This window comes from Salmo salar, chromosome ssa20 (assembly GCF_905237065.1).
Source record: "Salmo salar chromosome ssa20, Ssal_v3.1, whole genome shotgun sequence".
NCBI classification, from domain to species: Eukaryota; Metazoa; Chordata; class Actinopteri; order Salmoniformes; family Salmonidae; genus Salmo; species Salmo salar.
The window spans coordinates 30,885,536-30,909,022 of NC_059461.1; the positions used below are offsets into that span (position 1 = coordinate 30,885,536).

At 49.3% G+C, this 23,487-nt stretch overlaps 2 protein-coding genes across 3 annotated transcripts in view; one reads left to right on the plus strand and one right to left on the minus strand.

Annotated features, from left to right (window-relative positions):
* LOC106580416 (ras GTPase-activating-like protein IQGAP1) overlaps positions 1–23,487 on the plus strand; it is an 83,993-nt gene that overhangs the window by 38,891 nt on the left and 21,615 nt on the right. For both annotated transcript variants that reach the window (XM_014161454.2, XM_014161455.2), the window contains exons 11-27: positions 26–113; positions 263–426; positions 614–774; positions 9,149–9,273; positions 9,678–9,841; positions 17,419–17,509; positions 17,674–17,841; positions 18,093–18,238; positions 18,443–18,613; positions 18,782–18,865; positions 19,014–19,085; positions 19,208–19,277; positions 19,450–19,658; positions 19,959–20,102; positions 20,226–20,389; positions 20,659–20,883; positions 23,342–23,482. In XM_014161454.2, coding sequence (XP_014016929.1) covers positions 26–113; positions 263–426; positions 614–774; positions 9,149–9,273; positions 9,678–9,841; positions 17,419–17,509; positions 17,674–17,841; positions 18,093–18,238; positions 18,443–18,613; positions 18,782–18,865; positions 19,014–19,085; positions 19,208–19,277; positions 19,450–19,658; positions 19,959–20,102; positions 20,226–20,389; positions 20,659–20,883; positions 23,342–23,482 — 2,387 coding nt within the window. The remainder of the gene's footprint in view (positions 1–25; positions 114–262; positions 427–613; positions 775–9,148; positions 9,274–9,677; positions 9,842–17,418; positions 17,510–17,673; positions 17,842–18,092; positions 18,239–18,442; positions 18,614–18,781; positions 18,866–19,013; positions 19,086–19,207; positions 19,278–19,449; positions 19,659–19,958; positions 20,103–20,225; positions 20,390–20,658; positions 20,884–23,341; positions 23,483–23,487) is intronic.
* Positions 12,533–14,870, minus strand: LOC106580417 (proteinase-activated receptor 3). Its single transcript, XM_014161456.2, has 2 exons — positions 14,551–14,870; positions 12,533–14,100 (listed from the first exon to the last, which is right to left on the minus strand). Exons 1-2 carry the CDS (start codon positions 14,612–14,614, stop codon positions 13,034–13,036), a joined length of 1,131 nt encoding a protein of 376 aa, XP_014016931.1. The 5' UTR covers positions 14,615–14,870; the 3' UTR covers positions 12,533–13,033.

Sequence of the window (23,487 nt, forward strand, 5' to 3'; positions counted from 1 at the left end):
CAAACACTTTCTCCGTGGACCTCAGGACGCTGGAGGTGCAGTGATGCTAGAGAGGGAGGCGATTCAGAGGGTGGTAATATCCTGTAACGACTTTGCTGAGGCAGAGAAACGAAGTAAGCACCCCTCACCCTCCATCACTCTCATTTTGTAATATTCCCCAGTGTTTCAAAGTTCAGTGTTGGTACTATAAGTATATATGTATGTCTTTACCCTATAGTACAGTTAATATGAAAATGTTGAGTATGATATTTTCGCTACGCAGAACTGGAGGCCATTACAGCGATCAACTCTGCCATTCGTCATGGAGTAGCAGCAGAGACTATAGAGGAGCTGATAAACCCAGAGGCCCAGCTCCCCATTGTCTACCAGACTGCTGCCAACCTCTACCAGACCGAACTGTTCAGCCTGCAGATACAGGGAGCAAAGGTGACACACACACACACACACATTGTGACGTTACTCTTTTCTTATTTTAAGCTACAGTATAATGTTGTACAGTTGTGGTTGCTGGTTGTCACACCCTAGCTAGGTTGGCCGGTGGGCAGACAGTTGTGCGTGTGTGTCTGGTTGTATGTCCAGTATATGATCACTAATCTCTGGTTGTATCTAACAGGCAGGCCTGGGGCATGAGGAGCTGTCTGTTGCAGTGGAGATGCTGTCTGCGGTGGCTGTGCTCAATGAGGTCCTGGACACCAAAGACCCCCAGGCTGTCACTCAACAGCTTTCTGACTCTCCTCTGGGCTTCAGCAACATGGACCACGACAACCTGCACAGGTAGCTAACACCACCACCATCACCATCATCACAACCTGCACAGGTAGCTAACACCACCACATCACCATCACAACCTGCACAGGTAGCTAACACCACCACCACCATCACAACCTGCACAGGTAGCTAACACCACCACCACCATCACAACCTGCACAGGTAGCTAACACCACCACCACCATCACAACCTGCACAGGTAGCTAACACCACCATCACCATCACAACCTGCACAGGTAGCTAACACCACCACCACCATCACCATCACAACCTGCACAGGTAGCTAACACCACCACCATCACCATCACAACCTGCACAGGTAGCTAACACCACCACCATCACAACCTGCACAGGTAGCTAACACCACCACCATCACCATCACAACCTGCACAGGTAGCTAACACCACCACCATCACAACCTGCACAGGTAGCTAAACACCACCACCATCACAACCTGCACAGGTAGCTAACACACCACCACCATCACAACCTGCACAGGTAGCTAACACCACCACCACCATCACAACCTGCACAGGTAGCTAACACCACCACCACAACCTGCACAGGTAGCTAACACCACCATCACAACCTGCACAGGTAGCTAACACCTCCACCATCACCATCACAACCTGCACAGGTAGCTAACACCACCACCAACACCACAACCTGCACAGGTAGCTAACACCACCACCATCACCACCACAACCTGCACAGGTAGCTAACACCACCACCATCACCACCACAACCTGCACAGGTAGCTAACACCACCACCATCACCACCACAACCTGCACAGGTAGCTAACACCACCACCATCACAACCTGCACAGGTAGCTAACACCACCACCACCACCACAACCTGCACAGGTAGCTAACACCACCACCATCACCATCACAACCTGCACAGGTAGCTAACACCACCACCATCACAACCTGCACAGGTAGCTAACACCACCACCACCACCACAACCTGCACAGGTAGCTAACACCACCACCACCACAACCTGCACAGGTAGCTAACACCACCACCACCACCATCACAACCTGCACAGGTAGCTAACACCACCACCACCACCATCACAACCTGCACAGGTAGCTAACACCACCACCACCACCATCACAACCTGCACAGGTAGCTAACACCACCACCATCATCACAACCTGCACAGGTAGCTAACACCACCACCACCACCATCACAACCTGCACAGGTAGCTAACACCACCACCATCACAACCTGCACAGGTAGCTAACACCACCACCACCACCATCACAACCTGCACAGGTAGCTAACACCACCACCACCACCATCACAACCTGCACAGGTAGCTAACACCACCACCACCACCATCACAACCTGCACAGGTAGCTAACACCACCACCACCACCACCATCACAACCTGCACAGGTAGCTAACACCACCACCACCACCACCATCACAACCTGCACAGGTAGCTAACACCACCACCACCACCATCACAACCTGCACAGGTAGCTAACACCACCACCACCACCATCACAACCTGCACAGGTAGCTAACACCACCACCATCACAACCTGCACAGGTAGCTAACACCACCACCATCACAACCTGCACAGGTAGCTAACACCACCACCATCACAACCTGCACAGGTAGCTAACACCACCACCATCACAACCTGCACAGGTAGCTAACACCACCACCATCACAACCTGCACAGGTAGCTAACACCACCACCACCATCACAACCTGCACAGGTAGCTAACACCACCACCACCACCATCACAACCTGCACAGGTAGCTAACACCACCACCACAACCTGCACAGGTAGCTAACACCACCACCACAACCTGCACAGGTAGCTAACACCACCATCACAACCTGCACAGGTAGCTAACACCTCCACCATCACCATCACAACCTGCACAGGTAGCTAACACCACCACCAACACCACAACCTGCACAGGTAGCTAACACCACCACCATCACCACCACAACCTGCACAGGTAGCTAACACCACCACCATCACCACCACAACCTGCACAGGTAGCTAACACCACCACCATCACCACCACAACCTGCACAGGTAGCTAACACCACCACCATCACAACCTGCACAGGTAGCTAACACCACCACCACCACCACAACCTGCACAGGTAGCTAACACCACCACCATCACCATCACAACCTGCACAGGTAGCTAACACCACCACCATCACAACCTGCACAGGTAGCTAACACCACCACCACCACCACAACCTGCACAGGTAGCTAACACCACCACCACCACAACCTGCACAGGTAGCTAACACCACCACCACCACCATCACAACCTGCACAGGTAGCTAACACCACCACCACCACCATCACAACCTGCACAGGTAGCTAACACCACCACCACCACCATCACAACCTGCACAGGTAGCTAACACCACCACCATCATCACAACCTGCACAGGTAGCTAACACCACCACCACCACCATCACAACCTGCACAGGTAGCTAACACCACCACCATCACAACCTGCACAGGTAGCTAACACCACCACCACCACCATCACAACCTGCACAGGTAGCTAACACCACCACCACCACCATCACAACCTGCACAGGTAGCTAACACCACCACCACCACCACCATCACAACCTGCACAGGTAGCTAACACCACCACCACCACCACCATCACAACCTGCACAGGTAGCTAACACCACCACCACCACCATCACAACCTGCACAGGTAGCTAACACCACCACCACCACCATCACAACCTGCACAGGTAGCTAACACCACCACCATCACAACCTGCACAGGTAGCTAACACCACCACCATCACAACCTGCACAGGTAGCTAACACCACCACCATCACAACCTGCACAGGTAGCTAACACCGCCACCATCACAACCTGCACAGGTAGCTAACACCGCCACCATCACAACCTGCACAGGTAGCTAACGCCACCATCACAACCTGCACAGGTAGCTAACGCCACCATCACAACCTGCACAGGTAGCTAACGCCACCACCACCTGCACAGGTAGCTAACGCCACCACCACCACCTGCACAGGTAGCTAACGCCACCACCACCACCTGCACAGGTAGCTAACGCCACCACCACCACCTGCACAGGTAGCTAACGCCACCACCACCACACACAACCTGCACAGGTAGCTAACGCCACCACCACCACCATCACAACCTGCACAGGTAGCTAACGCCACCACCATCATCACAACCTGCACAGGTAGCTAACGCCACCACCATCATCACAACCTGCACAGGTAGCTAACACCACCACCACCACCATCACAACCTGCACAGGTAGCTAACACCACCACCACCACCATCACAACCTGCACAGGTAGCTAAACGCCACCACCACCACCATCACAACCTGCACAGGTAGCTAACGCCACCACCACCACCATCACAACCTGCACAGGTAGCTAACGCCACCACCACCACCATCACAACCTGCACAGGTAGCTAACGCCACCACCACCACCATCACAACCTGCACAGGTAGCTAACGCCACCACCACCACCATCACAACCTGCACAGGTAGCTAACGCCACCACCACCACCATCACAACCTGCACAGGTAGCTAACGCCACCACCACCACCATCACAACCTGCACAGGTAGCTAACACCACCACCATCACAACCTGCACAGGTAGCTAACACCACCACCACCACCATCACAACCTGCACAGGTAGCTAACGCCACCACCACCACCATCACAACCTGCACAGGTAGCTAACACCACCACCACCACCATCACAACCTGCACAGGTAGCTAACACCACCACCATCATCACAACCTGCACAGGTAGCTAACACCACCACCACCACCACCATCACAACCTGCACAGGTAGCTAACACCACCACCATCACAACCTGCACAGGTAGCTAACACCACCACCATCATCACAACCTGCACAGGTAGCTAACACCACCACCACCACCATCACAACCTGCACAGGTAGCTAACACCACCACCACCACCATCACAACCTGCACAGGTAGCTAACACCACCACCACCACCATCACAACCTGCACAGGTAGCTAACACCACCACCATCACAACCTGCACAGGTAGCTAACACCACCACCATCACAACCTGCACAGGTAGCTAACACCACCACCATCACAACCTGCACAGGTAGCTAACGCCACCATCACAACCTGCACAGGTAGCTAACGCCACCATCACAACCTGCACAGGTAGCTAACGCCACCACCACCACCTGCACAGGTAGCTAACGCCACCACCACCACCTGCACAGGTAGCTAACGCCACCACCACCACCTGCACAGGTAGCTAACGCCACCATCACAACCTGCACAGGTAGCTAACGCCACCATCACAACCTGCACAGGTAGCTAACGCCACCACCACCACCATCACAACCTGCACAGGTAGCTAACGCCACCACCATCACAACCTGCACAGGTAGCTAACGCCACCACCATCACAACCTGCACAGGTAGCTAACGCCACCACCATCACAACCTGCACAGCTAGCTAACGCCACCACCATCACAACCTGCACAGCTAGCTAACGCCACCACCATCACAACCTGCACAGGTAGCTAACGCCGCCACCATCACAACCTGCACAGGTAGCTAACGCCGCCACCATCACAACCTGCACAGGTAGCTAACGCCGCCACCACCACCACAACCTGCACAGGTAGCTAACACCACCACCACCACAACCTGCACAGGTAGCTAACACCACCACCACCACCATCACAACCTGCACAGGTAGCTAACACCACCACCACCACCATCACAACCTGCACAGGTAGCTAACACCACCACCACCACCATCACAACCTGCACAGGTAGCTAACACCACCACCACCACCATCACAACCTGCACAGGTAGCTAACACCACCACCACCATCACAACCTGCACAGGTAGCTAACACCACCACCACCACCATCACAACCTGCACAGGTAGCTAACACCACCACCATCACAACCTGCACAGGTAGCTAACACCACCACCATCACAACCTGCACAGGTAGCTAACACCACCACCATCACAACCTGCACAGGTAGCTAACACCACCACCACCACCATCACAACCTGCACAGGTAGCTAACGCCACCATCACAACCTGCACAGGTAGCTAACGCCACCATCACAACCTGCACAGGTAGCTAACGCCACCATCACAACCTGCACAGGTAGCTAACGCCACCATCACAACCTGCACAGGTAGCTAACGCCACCATCACAACCTGCACAGGTAGCTAACGCCACCACCACCACCTGCACAGGTAGCTAACGCCACCACCACCACCTGCACAGGTAGCTAACGCCACCACCACCACCTGCACAGGTAGCTAACGCCACCACCACCACCTGCACAGGTAGCTAACGCCACCACCACAACCTGCAGAGGTAGCTAACGCCACCACCACCACCATCACAACCTGCACAGGTAGCTAACGCCACCACCACCACCATCACAACCTGCACAGGTAGCTAACGCCACCACCACCACCATCACAACCTGCACAGGTAGCTAACGCCACCACCACCACCATCACAACCTGCACAGGTAGCTAACGCCACCACCACCACCATCACAACCTGCACAGGTAGCTAACGCCACCACCATCATCACAACCTGCACAGGTAGCTAACACCACCACCATCATCACAACCTGCACAGGTAGCTAACACCACCACCACCACCATCACAACCTGCACAGGTAGCTAACGCCACCACCACCACCATCACAACCTGCACAGGTAGCTAACGCCACCACCACCACCATCACAACCTGCACAGGTAGCTAACGCCACCACCACCACCATCACAACCTGCACAGGTAGCTAACGCCACCACCACCACCATCACAACCTGCACAGGTAGCTAACGCCACCACCACCACCATCACAACCTGCACAGGTAGCTAACGCCACCACCACCACCATCACAACCTGCACAGGTAGCTAACGCCACCACCACCACCATCACAACCTGCACAGGTAGCTAACGCCACCACCACCACCATCACAACCTGCACAGGTAGCTAACGCCACCACCACCACCATCACAACCTGCACAGGTAGCTAACGCCACCACCATCACAACCTGCACAGGTAGCTAACACCACCACCATCACAACCTGCACAGGTAGCTAACACCACCACCATCACAACCTGCACAGGTAGCTAACACCACCACCATCACAACCTGCACAGGTAGCTAACGCCACCACCACCACCATCACAACCTGCACAGGTAGCTAACACCACCACCACCACCATCACAACCTGCACAGGTAGCTAACACCACCACCACCACCATCACAACCTGCACAGGTAGCTAACACCACCACCATCATCACAACCTGCACAGGTAGCTAACACCACCACCATCATCACAACCTGCACAGGTAGCTAACACCACCACCATCATCACAACCTGCACAGGTAGCTAACACCACCACCACCACCACCATCACAACCTGCACAGGTAGCTAACACCACCACCACCACCATCACAACCTGCACAGGTAGCTAACACCACCACCACCATCACAACCTGCACAGGTAGCTAACACCACCACCACCATCACAACCTGCACAGGTAGCTAAACACCACCACCATCACAACCTGCACAGGTAGCTAACGCCACCACCACCACCATCACAACCTGCACAGGTAGCTAACGCCACCACCACCACCATCACAACCTGCACAGGTAGCTAACACCACCACCACCACCATCACAACCTGCACAGGTAGCTAACACCACCACCATCATCACAACCTGCACAGGTAGCTAACACCACCACCATCATCACAACCTGCACAGGTAGCTAACACCACCACCATCATCACAACCTGCACAGGTAGCTAACACACCACCACCACCATCACAACCTGCACAGGTAGCTAACACCACCACCACCACCATCACAACCTGCACAGGTAGCTAACACCACCACCACCATCACAACCTGCACAGGTAGCTAACACCACCACCACCATCACAACCTGCACAGGTAGCTAACACCACCACCATCACAACCTGCACAGGTAGCTAACACCACCACCACCACCATCACAACCTGCACAGGTAGCTAACAACACCACCACCACCATCACAACCTGCACAGGTAGCTAACACCACCACCATCACAACCTGCACAGGTAGCTTACACCACCACCATCACAACCTGCACAGGTAGCTAACACCACCACCACCACCATCACAACCTGCACAGGTAGCTAACGCCACCATCACAACCTGCACAGGTAGCTAACGCCGCCACCACCATCACAACCTGCACAGGTAGCTAACGCCGCCACCACCATCACAACCTGCACAGGTAGCTAACGCCGCCACCACCATCACAACCTGCACAGGTAGCTAACGCCGCCACCACCATCACAACCTGCACAGGTAGCTAACGCCGCCACCACCATCACAACCTGCACAGGTAGCTAACGCCGCCACCACCATCACAACCTGCACAGGTAGCTAACGCCGCCACCACCACCACAACCTGCACAGGTAGCTAACGCCGCCACCACCACCACAACCTGCACAGGTAGCTAACGCCGCCACCACCACCACAACCTGCACAGGTAGCTAACGCCGCCACCACCATCACAACCTGCACAGGTAGCTAACGCCGCCACCACCATCACAACCTGCACAGGTAGCTAACGCCGCCACCACCATCACAACCTGCACAGGTAGCTAACGCCGCCACCACCATCACAACCTGCACAGGTAGCTAACGCCGCCACCACCATCACAACCTGCACAGGTAGCTAACGCCGCCACCACCATCACAACCTGCACAGGTAGCTAACGCCGCCACCACCACCACCATCACAACCTGCACAGGTAGCTAACGCCGCCACCATCACAACCTGCACAGGTAGCTAACGCCACCACCATCACAACCTGCACAGGTAACCCCACAACCATGTCCCTCGAGAGGAAACTCTCTCCACAGCTCACCACAGAAGCACACAGATAACACCTAGAACTGTCTGTCTACCTAATATGTAACCTCCCTTGGCCTTCCCCCTCTCTTTCCTCTCCCTCTCTCCTTCTTTCCTCTCCCTCTCTCCTCCTTTCCCCTCCCCCCTCTCGCTCTCTCCTCTCCTCCTTTCCCTCTCTCCTCTCCTCCTTTCCCCTCCCCCCTCTCGCTCTCTCCTCTCCTCCTTTCCCCTCCCCCCTCTCGCTCTCTCCTCTCCTCCTTTCCCCTCCCCCCTCTCGCTCTCTCCTCTCCTCCTTTCCCCTCCCCCCTCTCGCTCTCTCCTCTCCTCCTTTCCCCTCCCCCCTCTCGCTCTCTCCTCTCCTCCTTTCCCCTCCCCCTCTCCATCCCCCTCTCCCCCTGTCTCTCAGGTACGCAGACACTCTGATCAGCCTCAGAGCCGACAGTCTGTCCCGCGGCCTGGAGTTCCTCACCTGGAATGATGTTCAGAAGACCATCGACACAGTCAATCTGCAGGTGCACGAGGAACACGAGCGTAGGTCACATCCTCTTAACTGGTTGCATCCCAAATGCAACCCTATTCCCCCATAGGGGATAGGGTGCAAAGTCCAACCATTTCACTACGGCTGGTAGAATAGTCTGCAGTCTCAAATAAATAAATCCACACACTATAAATCTGAAATGTACATGATGAAGTAGTACTGAGTTCAGTGTCATTATGGTTGTTCACCTGTACTTGGTGCAGTTAAACTCTCCCCTGACTGTCAAACTCTCCCCTGACTGTCAAACTCTCCCCTGACTGTCAAACTCTCCCCTGACTGTCAAACTCTCCCCTGACTGTCAAACTCTCCCCTGACTGTCAAACTCTCCCCTGACTGTCAAACTCTCCCCTGACTGTCAAACTCACTACATGTGCTGTCTGTCTCATTCCCCCTCTAGGTATTATTGCTATATCTGAGATCAATGAGGCACTGAGCTCTGGTGACCCTAACCAGACCCTCTCTGCCCTGCTCCTGCCCACGGCCAAACTGCAGGGAGTCAACCCAGCCATAGCCAAACACTACCACGACGTCCTGCAGAACACCAAGCTAATCATCTGCAAGGTATTGTACTGCCAGCCATTATGAGATCCTACACTGAGTGTACAAAACATGGATTGTGTATGTGTGCCACTCAGAGGGTGAATGGGCAAGACAAAAGATTTAAGTACCTTTTGAATGGGGTATGGTAGTAGGTGCCAGGCTCACCGGTTTGTACGTCAAGAACTGCAGTGCTGCTGGGTTTTTCACTCAGTTTCCTGTGTGTATCAAGAATGGTCCACCACCCAAAGGACATCCAGCCAACTTGACACAACTGTGGGAAGCATTGGAGTCATGGGCCAGCATCTCTGTGGAAAGCTTTCAAGACCTTATAGAGTCCATGCCCGATGAATTGAGGCTTTTCTGAGAACAACAGGGGAGGTGCAAATCAATATTAGGAAGGTGTTCCTAATGTTTAGACACTGTGTATATTCCCTCGAGCAGAGAAATCTTCATACATTTCAAGGACAGAGTGCTACTCAGAGGCTCGGGATCACAGCTGTTGATCAGATCTTACAGATCTAGGTTGCTGTATTCGCTATATAGTGCGTTACTTTTAATCAGTGCCCAGTGCTCTGGTCAAAAGTAGCGCACTATATAGGGAATATGGTGCCATTTGGGACGCACTCTAGATCTGTAACCTAGACTTAATAAGAGGGAGGGCCTGAGACATGAGAGATGGTCAGTGATTAATGGAAGCATGCTGTAACAGGTCTGTCTGGAGCACAGGTATGAACCTGCCCTCACCTTTATCTAAACCCTGCTCCTTCTATCAATATGGACCATTTTAAATATTCAGTAAAATGGGAAGTAATTAACAAATGAATGTATGGGAATAGGCCTACATGAATACACTTAATTTGTACTGAAAGGGTATTATTTAGAAGTTGTCATTGTGAACAAGACATAACAGTACATGAAGGTAACTTTGAAGTAGTCGTGTCCTTTTTGGCTCCAACACTGTCTGGTTTCTTAACATCCTCTGGGAGAATTGTTTTTGTCATCACTGTTGCCGCCAGCTGGCTTTTCAGGACATCCTTGCTGATAAAGTACACAAATAAAACCATCAATACTAGAATGGACATGAACCTTCTATGACGGTATAAATGGTCAGCCATTTTGGTAAGGGAGTTGGTAAGCCATCAGTCAGCCAGTGCTGTGATAAGATAATATGTAAAACAATGATTTTTAAGATCTGCACAGTATGTTTGTTAGCTAGCCAGCCAGTTTAAGTGTAGTGATTCCACACATTTTTCAAATGATCTGCCAATATGCCAACATTCCATACAAACAATGCAGTCAATCCACAGCCGTACACTGGCTCAAATCAGTTGATGATAGGACTTAGATGATAGTCTCCCACATGCCTTTTGGCGAACACCAAACATGTTCGCTTATTTTTTTCTGGCCTCTCTTCCATAAAGCCCAGCTCTGTGGAGTGTATGGCTTAAAGTGGTCCTACAGACAAATACGCCAATCTCCGCTGTGGAGTTTTGCAGCTCCTTCAGGGTTATCTTTGGTCTCTTTGTTGCCTCTCTGATTAATGCCCTCCTTGCCTGGTCTGTGAGTTTTGGTGGGCGGCCCTCTCTTGGCAGGTTTGTTGTGGTGCCATATTCTTTCCATTTTTTAATAATGGATTTAATGGTGCTCCGTGGGATGTTCAAAGTTTCTGATATTTTTTTATAACCCAACCCTGATCTGTACTTCTCCACAACTTTATCCCTGACCTGTTTGGAGAGCTCCTTGGTCTTCATGGTGCTCCTTGGTCTTCATGGTGCTCCTTGGTCTTCATGGTGCTCCTTGGTCTTCATGGTGCCCCTTGCTTGGTGGTGCCCCTTGCTTGGTGGTGCCCCTTGCTTGGTGGTGCCCCTTGCTTGGTGGTGCCCCTTGCTTGGTGGTGCCCCTTGCTTGGTGGTGCCCCTTGCTTGGTGGTGCCCCTTGCTTGGTGGTGCCCCTTGCTTGGTGGTGTTGCAGACTCTGGGGCCTTTCAGAACAGGTGTGTGTATATATACTGAGATCATGTGACACTTACATTGCACGCAGGTGGACTTTATTTAACTAATTATGTGACTTCTGAAGGTAATTGTTTGCACCAGATCTTATTTAGGGGCTTCATAGCAAAGGAGGTGAATACATATGCACGTAGCAGTTTTATGTTTTTAAAAAAATATATATTTTTTGAAACAAGTAATTTTTTTCATTTCACTTCTTCACCAATTTGGACTATTTTGTGTATGTCCATTACATGAAATCCAAATAAAAATAGATTTAAATTGCAGGTTGTAATGCAACAAAATAGGAAAAACGCCAAGGAGGGTGAATACTTTTGTAAGGCACTGTATGTCCTGGAAAGTTGGCTGGTAGTCATTCTAATCACATTAGTGCACGTTAGCAACAACCATCCCAGTATAGGGATACCGATCCTGTAGAGGTTATTAACTAGAATATTATCACTGATTGACATAGACTGTACCAAAGCTAGCCAAAGTGCCATTTTTCTGGTTGAAGTGTTTTATGTATAATGCAGTGGATTTGCGATGATGACACAAACATTATATTAAGCAGGACATTCATACGAGCTTTACAGTCCAATTATAATCCAGAAGTAGTGTGAAATGCAGTCAGTCATAAGAATGGCGGGAACCCATTTACCGGGATTTCCCACCCAAAACCACTCTCTTTTCCCGGGATAAATAACTGCGAGAAACTGGTAAATTATAATAATATAAATATTTTAATAGCATAGCCTGAAATGGATTATATGTTATTATTATATGCAATGTCTACATCTGGCTTCACTACAACCTCTGCATGATGAATCAACACTTAGGGTGGGGACAGACCCATCTCGGTATGGAGTGCGGTTCACAATTCATGTTGACCTATCATCTCATGGTCACAATTTTTTTCTTTCTTGTGACAGGTACATTTGCTGCAGCATAACCTATACCACAGTAATATAAAGACCGAATGCGTGTCTAATTTACCCAACTCCATCTGGCTTTCGAGGGTCACCTTGTTTTTTAATTGTAAAATTATTTTTTTTATTGCAGCTGCAGAGTTTTTTAAAACAGTCTATCACTCGAATATTGTTGCTTTAAATCGGTGCACGCATTAGCCTTCTTTCCAACACACACACACACACACACACACACACACACACACACACACACACACACACACACACACACACACACACACACACACACAGAGTCTCTACACCGGAACAGCAAGTCTCTGAGGTGTCCTGAGCGAACCAAAGCGTATTCTGGAGGTGGTTGTCCTGGACATGAGCACACACAGGAATGGGTCCAGACAGCTGTGGAAGCAGCACAGACACACTGCAGCGCTGGAGTACACATACATCCCGTCCTCTCCACTGGTGGACAGCCTCACATAGTGGGCAATATGGAGGACGCCGCTGGGAGCGAAACACACGGTGAAGATGAGGAAGACCAGTGTACTGACTCTGATGAAGGGTGTCCAGTCGAGGCCTGAGTGACCCAGGTGCCACACCACTGCCACATGGGTCCAGGCACAGGTCACAAATGGCACGAGGAACCCTAAACAGACCAGTGTCAGCCTGTAGGGCACCAGCAGGGCATGGGAATCCTCCTCCAGGGGCAGTATGTCATGGCAGGTGATGAGGCCCATACGGGGCAGCAAGAAGCTCTGCCTCACCAGGAGTTCTGGTACCACAGCTGCTCCAAACAGGCCCCACATGCCCAGGCTTGCCCCCAGCGTCCAGGCCTTCTTGGGCAGCCGACTGTAGAGGAAGGGCCTCACCACGGCCAGGTAGCGCTTCAGGCTGATGCACGCGATGGTGTGGGCAGAGCAGTAGACGTTGCAGTAGAAACAGGCGGTGACGATGCGACAGGCCGCCTCGCCGAACACCCAGTTGTTTCCGTTGAGGTGGTAGTGGATGCGGAGGGCCAGGGAGAGCAGGAGGAGCAGGTCGGAGAGGGCCAGGCTCAGGTAGAGGACAGCCATGGAGTAGGACCTGGCCCGGAGCCTCAGGAAGGCCAGGATGAAAGCGTTAGAGGGGATGCCCACTGTCATGGCCAGGAGATAGGCTGAGGGGATGAGCCTGGTGCTGAGGAGCCCCGTGGTGTAGGCTGCTGCAGGGTCCTCCAGCCTCACGTCCAGCCCAGGGGCCCCAGGGGACAGAGGGACCAGGCTGGGGGGCCCTGTCTCAGCTGTACAGTTGGGCTGGTATCCCCTGCCGTTGAACGTCTTTGGTTTCAACACATCTGGGACCGTTCTTTTTGTCTTGAGTTTCTCCTCTGTTTGTGGTAAAATAGGGGGAAGAATATTTCCATAGATTTTAATTCACATGAGAGGTTTTATACTTTGCATACATAGTCATGAAACACAGTATAAAATGGAAATGACGTTTTAAAGTTAGTTATCTCAAGATTCTGTTTAAAACATGTATGATGATTTAGACTTCATCATACATGTGACCAAATGTGACAGTATACTGGGGGAAGAGTGAATCTCCATGTGTATATTGTCAAGCTGAAGACTTTCTGGCATAACATTTGGTTAGAGAAAACATGTCTTGTTTTCCTGTTTTAGGGGAAACGGAACTGTTCAACCCAGCCTAAAGATCTGACAATAAACAGCTTTACCAAGTGGATAAAAAGTCCCACATGTAATATGGAATTCCAAGGTTAAGGTTCTTAGAGATTCTATAAAATCCTAATGAGAAATGTAAAAAGAAAGTGACTTACCATTGTCCTGGAAAGAGAGTCCTACTAACAGACAGAAGAGTATCCCAGATAGTAGGTTTGCCATGTCTTTCTCCTATCTCCTCCACGTTATTATTCCAACTCAAAGTCCTCTAGTTCTTCAGTAGACCTGCTATAGGCTAGTTGTCTACTAGCAGGATCAACAACTAGCAGGATCAACTGGCCATCCAGACTGCTGGTTCACATGGTCAGACAGGCTACTGTACTGTAAGTCCACACTCCGATAGTGTTAACACTGAACCATCAGGCTGTATGCATTTTGTGTGTGTATTTTTTTTCATGTCCAGGCCTGAAACTGAATTCCTGATCTCTGTGTCAGCAGCTATTTGCTGATTCGTTGTAGTGGGAGGAGACATTTGTTGCAGCGGGATGAGACACCCTAATAGTTTACAGTTTGTTCATTTCTCACTTTGGTTTTTTCCCTTAGTGTTCTATTATGCCATTCCCAGGAAGACCTTTGGCTGTTTCAATGTTATGGGTTTATTGTGCAAGTTTCTGTGACTGAAGATCTTCTTGACTATTAAAAAATGACTAGCCTAATGTTACAGTAACAAGATTGACTGCATGTCCTAAAGCTATCCATATACTGTACGGTCAGTGGGTTCATGGCAGAAACCAAAGGGGCATGTTTTCCCTTGACTTCCTTCCTGCCTTTTGTGTGGTTATGGAGAATAAATGTTCAGTGAGGTTTTTTTGCTATTTTAGGTGGTGTTTGTGTTTGAGCCCCCATGACCAATGTTGTGGACTGAGCTGAAGATGTTTTGGCCACTAACTAACAATCCATGTTTTAACATTTTCCCTCAGGTCTTACCTCTGGACACAGAGGAAATGGTAGAGCTTCTTGTTCATGCTGGCGCTGTTTCCGTAGCTGTTAATATGCTTCATACCTGGGCTTCAAATACTTTACAAATACTTTATCTGTGCCTGTTTGAGCTTGCCTGGCTTCATAAATCAATAGAAAGACCCTGTCCATTTGGCCTGCAGTGCTCAAACTACACTGCTTAAAAAAATAAAGGGAACACTTAAACAACACAATGTAACTCCAAGTCAATCACACTTCTGTGAAATCAAACTGTCCACTTAGGAAGCAACACTGATTGACAATAAATTTCACATGCTGTTGTGCAAATGGAATAGACAACAGGTGGAAATTATAGGCAATTAGCAAGACACCCCCAATAAAGGAGTGGTTCGGCAGGTGGTGACCACAGACCGCTTCTCAGTTCTTATGCTTTCTGGCTGATGTTTTGGTCACTTTTGAATGCTGGCGGTGCTTTCACTCTAGTGGTAGCATGAGACGGAGTCTACAACCCACACAAGTGGCTCAGGTAGTGCAGCTCATCCAGGATGGCACATCAATGCGAGCTGTGGCAAGAAGGTTTGCTGTGTCTGTCAGCGTAGTGTCCAGAGCATGGAGGCGCTACCAGGAGACAGGCCAGTACATCAGGAGACGTGGAGGAGGCCATAGGAAGGCAACAACCCAGCAGCAGGACCGCTACCTCTGCCTTTGTGCAAGGAGGAGCAAGAGGAGCACTGCCAGAGCCCTGCAAAATGACCTCCAGCAGGCCACAAATGTGCATGTGTCTGCTCAAACGGTCAGAAACAGACTCCATGAGGGTGGTATGAGGGCCCGACGTCCACAGGTGGGGGTTGTGCTTACAGCCCAACACCGTGCAGGACGTTTGGCATTTGCCAGAGAACACCAAGATTGGCAAATTCGCCACTGGCGCCCTGTGCTCTTCACAGATGAAAGCAGGTTCACACTGAGCACATGTGACAGACGTGACAGAGTCTGGAGACACCGTGGAGAACGTTCTGCTGCCTGCAACATCCTCCAGCATGACCGGTTTGGCGGTGGGTCAGTCATGGTGTGGGGTGGCCACACAGCCCTCCATGTGCTCGCCAGAGGTAGCCTGACTGCCATTAGGTACCGAGATGAGATCCTCAGACCCCTTGTGAGACCATATGCTGGTGCGGTTGGCCCTGGGTTCCTCCTAATGCATGACAGTGCTAGACCTCATGTGGCTGGAGTGTGTCAGCAGTTCCTGCAAGAGGAAGGCATTGATGCTATGGACTGGCCCGCCCGTTCCCCAGACCTGAATCCAATTGAGCACATCTGGGACATCATGTCTCGCTCCATCCACCAACGCCACGTTGCACCACAGACTGTCCAGGAGTTGGCGGATGCTTTAGTCCAGGTCTGGGAGGAGATCCCTCAGGAGACCATCCGCCACCTCATCAGGAGCATGCCCAGGCGTTGTAGGGAGGTCATACAGGCACGTGGAGGCCACACACACTACTGAGCCTCATTTTGACTTGTTTTAAGGACATTACATCAAAGTTGGATCAGCCTGTAGTGTGGTTTTCCACTTTAATTTTGAGTGTGACTCCAAATCCAGACCTCCATGGGTTGATAAATTGGATTTCCATTGATTATTTTTGTGTGATTTTGTTGTCACCACATTCAACTATGTAAAGAAAAAGTATTTAATAAGATTATTTCATTCATTCAGATCTAGGATGTGTTATTTTAGTGTTCCCTTTATTTTTTTAGCAGTATATTTTAAATGATTTTGTATTTGAACCCAGGTATGATATATTTAGCTGTTCCTTTGGAATGCCAACTGTACATGTGCTGTCTTGGATAGTATTTGGGAAAAAAAACATTCAGTTAGGGCTCAATCCTAACTTGAGATTTGTGGTCCTAACTCAAGTGCTAAAATTACAGCAAAGTTCTAATTATGTGTGAACATCTCAAGCTAGAATTTGGCATTGCTTTGTTTGTTTTTGTTCGTGTGGTCTACCACTCTGAAAAGCGGAGATTGACTCAGTGTGTGTCTGTGACTCCAGAGCTCGGGGGATGAGTCTGCTGTGCTGTGGCTCAACCAGATCCAAGAAGGCATACACACAGCCAACCAAGATGAAGAGGAAGCTCTCACATGTAGGCACACCATGCTCACTCACAGCCACATGCTCTAAACCATCAACAAATAAGTTCTTAGAAGTTCTTCACCATTCAAATGTCTTAACTCCAGCCACTGGATAAGAGTGTCTGCTAAATTACCAAAATGTAAATTGTTCCTTTGTGTGTTTCATCTGTGGCAGTGGCTGGAGCAGTGGCAGACATCAACAGGGAGGTGGCGGCGGGAGACTCCCAAATCACCCTGCAGGCCCTCCAATCACCCCTGCCAGGGCTGAGAGGGGTTCTGTCTGAGTGTGCAGACACCTACCAGACACAGCTGAGCCAGCGCCAGGACCTCAACGTTACTACTGGTAACCTGGCATACAATCTGCTTTATAAATCAGTTTATTACTCATTTGTACACCTACACTGTAACAGATTAAAGAAACATTTATGGATGTTTGTTCTCTCGTCAAGACACTCTCACACAATTCAAGACATTACCCTCCCAACTTGTCTTAACGTGTAACGTCAAATGCTGGAAATTAGGAGGGTCTCAGGTTAGGATTCATCCCTGTTCAGGATTCCTCCCTAAATGTATGCCGTGTTGTTTCCCCTGCAGCAGGCAGCAGTGATAGTGTGTGGGTGAAACACCAGATCAAGAGAGGTTATGACTACTACTACAATCTGGAGAACAGAGAGGGAACCTGGGAGGAGCCAGAGGACTTCACACACAACAGCACACAGCTCAGCAGAGAGGAAATACAGGTACATACACACCTGCTTGTATGTTGGAGAAATACCTTTCTACATTATTATTGATGAAAATATGTTACTTAAAACGTTGGGACAATGTACAAATAACATTCTCATACTAAATTACACTTCACCATAGACCATGTAACATGTTATAAGTCATGTATAATGCATTACAACACTAGAACTGTATTCATGTGTGTGTCCCCTGGTCAGAGTGTGGTTGGAAGTGTGACAGCGGAGTATAACAGGGAGCAGTTATGGTTGGCCAACGAGGCCCTGGTAACTCAGCTACAGGCTCGGGTTAGAGGTTACCTGGTGAGGAGAGCTCACGCCCAGAGACTGGACTTCCTACGACAACAAGAACCACACGTGGTCCGACTACAGGTACTATACTGTGTCATATGTTCTACACCGACCGGTTTATTAAGTCAAACACAAATGTAATATCTACAGTTAACATTCACGTACTGCTTTTGTAGTTTACTCACAAATGCTGTAAACACACATGGACAGAGCTGGTTCTGGTTTTGATTTCCTCATGTTTATATATAGGCCTCCTGGAAGGGCTATAAACAGAGGAAGATATACAAAGACAGAATGAATGTGCTACAAAGCAACGTGGGGACTGTCGTCAAGGTAATGAGTTTTGGGGCTGTGAGCCTTATTGGAAAGAGAGAACATTAGTTTGAAATGGTGAAAAAGCAAGTATCAATTTTCAGGAGACTCATCTCAAATTAAAACACAGTTACCCGTTGCTGACATTGTTGTATTCCTCCTGGTCCAGCTTCAGTCGTTTGTTAAAATGTGGAGAGCCAAAAGTAAATACTCTCAAAGACTGCAGTATTTCAAAGACCATGTGAGTAACAAAGAACCTACATTACAAATAAGGAGTTATGTAATGTATTCATATTATATCATATTATTCATCAGTGATATTTGCTGAAGCTTGATTACCTTCTGTCTTGTTTGTATGTTCAGGAGAAAGACATAGTGAAGATCCAGGCTTTCCTCAAGGCTAACAAAGCCAGAGACGACTACAGAACACTCAGTGAGTTCGGACAGCATTTAATACGTCACACATTTTTAAAGAAGTCACAGTTTCAGACAGAGAAGGAACTACCTGAACCTCTCCGATACAATTGCAATGTTCATCTTTTTAATGCTTTTATGTCTGTCTGTGTCCGTCTTTCTCTTTGTCTGTCTGTGTGTCTGCCCTGTAGCCGGGGCTCAGGACCCTCCTCTGTCGGTGGTGCGTAAGTTTGTACACCTGCTGGAGCAGAGCAGCCTGGACCTGCTGGAAGAACAGGAAGTGACACGGCTTAGGGAGGAAGTGGTCACTAAGATCCGGTCCAATCAGCAGATGGAGAAAGACCTCAACCTGATGGACATTAAGATTGGCCTGCTAGTCAAGAACAGGATCACCCTCCAGGTGACATTTTATAGTTTTACACACCGAGGGAACACGACTGACAAAACAATGCTTTTCAACACAGCTGAGAAACTATGCTTATTCACAGCAGTCCTGCTACGGTTCCCAGAGCCATTCCCCTTATGCTGCTGATAACAACTGTTTCTGGAGATGGCACTTAGTCTACAATAGTCATAGGCCTGCTCAGATACTTGGATAATGCATTCTTCTTCCCTGTCTTTCTTAAAGTTATCACTGATCTAACACAACTGTATAGGTGAGCAGGGCTTTTTTCATGCTGCCTACTGTCCATCTTCCCAGGATGTGGTTTCCCATAGTAAGAAGCTGACGGTGAAGAAGAGTAAAGAAGAGCTGGCTGCAGGGGACAGGCAAGGCATCAAGGCACTGAGCAAAGACAAGAGGAAGAAACTAGAGGCTTACCAGCACCTCTTCTACCTGCTGCAGGTGAGTTCGAAACACAGAACACACTAAGACGCACACACACACACACACACACACACACACACACACACACACACACACACACACACACACACACACACTTTTACCTCGATCTCCTCTCCACAGACCAACCCTTCATACCTGGCCAAGTTGATCTTCCAGATGCCCCAGAACAAGTCTACTAAGTTCATGGACACAGTGATCTTCACCCTGTATAACTACGCCTCCAACCAGAGAGAGGAGTACCTGCTGCTCAAACTCTTTAAGACCGCTCTGGAGGAGGAGATCAAGTGAGTGGAACTGTCACCTGTCCCAAATCGTACACCTCGCTTATACAGTTACTACAGATGGTCTATTATTTCTTTGCACTCATGATAAGGCAACGATGTACAGTAGCACTGTTGAGTGCAACAGACAGTAATCCACATGACCTCCTACTTCATAACTCAAGGATCCTCTCAATCATATACAGTATTATATATAAGTTGTCTGATGTTTCCTGAATATAAAGGAATAATATGGTTGCATGATAAAATGTGTCTCTCTTGCTCTCCCTCAGGTCCAAGGTGGATCAGATCCAGGACATCGTGACTGGGAACCCCACGGTCATCAAGATGGTGGTGAGCTTCAACCGTGGAGCCCGTGGTCACAACACGCTGAGGCAGCTGCTGGCACCTGTGGTCAAGGAGATCATCGAGGACAAGGGCCTGGGCATCAACACCAACCCTGTGGAAGTATACAAGGCCTGGGTCAACCAGCTGGAGACCAACACTGGAGAGGCCAGGTGGGGCACACACACAGACAGTTGTGTAAAAATACTTTAAAGTACTACTTAAGTAGTTTTTGGGGTATCTGTACTTTACTATTTATATTTTTGCCAACTTTTACTTCACTACATCCCTAAAGAAAATGTAAATTTTTGACAACTTTTTACTCCATACATTTTCCCTGACAACCCTGCTTAGCAGAACAAGAAAATTGTGAAATTCACACACTTATCAAGAGAACACGTGGTCATCCGTACTGCCTATGGTCTGGCGGACTCACGAAACACAAATGCATCTTTTGTAAATAATGTCTGAGTGTGGGAGTGTGCCCCTGGCTATCTGTAAATAATATCTGAGTGTGAGAGTGTGCCCCTGGCTATCTGTAAATAATATCTGAGTGTGGGAGTGTGCCCCTGGCTATCTGTAAATAATATCTGAGTGTGAGAGTGTGCCCCTGGCTATCTGTAAATAATATCTGAGTGTGGGAGTGTGCCCCTGGCCGTCTGTAAATAATATCTGAGTGTGGGAGTGTGCCCCTGGCCGTCTGTAAATAATATCTGAGTGTGGGAGTGTGCCCCTGGCCGTCTGTAAATAATATCTGAGTGTGGGAGTGTGCCCCTGGCTATCTGTAAATAATATCTGAGTGTGGGAGTGTGCCCCTGGCTATCTGTAAATAATATCTGAGTGTGAGAGTGTGCCCCTGGCTATCTGTAAATAATATCTGAGTGTGGGAGTGTGCCCCTGACCATCTGTAAATAATATCTGAGTGTGAGAGTGTGCCCCTGGCCGTCTGTAAATAATATCTGAGTGTGGGAGTGTGCCCCTGGCTGTCTGTAAATAATATCTGAGTGTGGGAGTGTGCCCCTGGCTATCTGTAAATAATATCTGAGTGTGGGAGTGTGCCCCTGGCTATCTGTAAATAATATCTGAGTGTGGGAGTGTGCCCCTGGCCGTCTGTAAATAATATCTGAGTGTGGGAGTGTGCCCCTGGCTATCTGTAAATAATATCTGAGTGTGAGAGTGTGCCCCTGGCCATCTGTAAATAATATCTGAGTGTGAGAGTGTGCCCCTGGCCATCTGTAAATAATATCTGAGTGTGGGAGTGTGCCCCTGGCTATCTGTAAATAATATCTGAGTGTGGGAGTGTGCCCCTGGCTATCTGTAAATAATATCTGAGTGTGGGAGTGTGCCCCTGGCCGTCTGTAAATAATATCTGAGTGTGGGAGTGTGCCCCTGGCTGTCTGTAAATAATATCTGAGTGTGGGAGTGTGCCCCTGGCCGTCTGTAAATAATATCTGAGTGTGGGAGTGTGCCCCTGGCTGTCTGTAAATAATATCTGAGTGTGGGAGTGTGCCCCTGGCTGTCTGTAAATAATATCTGAGTGTGGGAGTGTTCCCCTGGCCGTCTGTAAATAATATCTGAGTGTGGGAGTGTGCCCCTGGCTGTCTGTAAATAATATCTGAGTGTGGGAGTGTGCCCCTGGCTATCTGTAAATAATATCTGAGTGTGGGAGTGTTCCCCTGGCCGTCTGTAAATAATATCTGAGTGTGGGAGTGTTCCCCTGGCCGTCTGTAAATAATATCTGAGTGTGGGAGTGTGCCCCTGGCCGTCTGTAAATAATATCTGAGTGTGGGAGTGTGCCCCTGGCCGTCTGTAAATAATATCTGAGTGTGGGAGTGTGCCCCTGGCTATCTGTAAATAATATCTGAGTGTGGGAGTGTGCCCCTGGCCGTCTGTAAATAATATCTGAGTGTGGGAGTGTGCCCCTGGCTATCTGTAAATAATATCTGAGTGTGGGAGTGTGCCCCTGGCCGTCTGTAAATAATATCTGAGTGTGGGAGTGTGCCCCTGGCTGTCTGTAAATAATATCTGAGTGTGGGAGTGTGCCCCTGGCTATCTGTAAATAATATCTGAGTGTGAGAGTGTGCCCCTGGCCGTCTGTAAATAATATCTGAGTGTGGGAGTGTGCCCCTGGCTGTCTGTAAATAATATCTGAGTGTGGGAGTGTTCCCCTGGCCGTCTGTAAATAATATCTGAGTGTGGGAGTGTGCCCCTGGCCGTCTGTAAATAATATCTGAGTGTGGGAGTGTGCCCCTGGCCGTCTGTAAATAATATCTGAGTGTGGGAGTGTGCCCCTGGCTATCTGTACATTTTAAAAACAAGAACATGGTGCCGTCCACTTTGCTTAATATAAGGAATTTGAAATGATTTATACTTTTACTTTTGATACTTAAGTATATTTTAATAATTCAATTTGCTTTTGATACTGAAGTACATTTTAAACCAAATACTTTTAGACTTTTACTCAAGTAGTATTTTACTCGGTGACTTTCACTTTTACTAGAGTAACTTTCTATTAAGGTATCTACATTTTTACTCATACTTTTTCTACCACTGCACACAGACACATACAATCACACATGCGTACACTCACACAAACATACACTGACCTCAATGTTGTCCTACCTCTCTCAGTAAACTGCCTTACGAGGTGACCCCGGACCAGGCCATGTCACACGAGGAAGTACGTGCCAAGCTGGAGTCCTCCAGTCGGGCGCTGCGGACAGCCACAGACAAAGTGCTCAACTCCATCGTGTCGTCACTGGACAACATCCCGTAAG

Excerpts from the sequence above, each read along its gene's own strand:
- LOC106580417 (XM_014161456.2), bottom strand. The coding sequence starts at position 14,614 with ATGGCAAACCTACTATCTGGGATACTCTTCTGTCTGTTAGTAGGACTC. Across the intron at positions 14,101-14,550 it reads ACTCTCTTTCCAGGACAATG|AGGAGAAACTCAAGACAAAA; the intron begins GTAAGTCACTTT and ends TACCACAAACAG.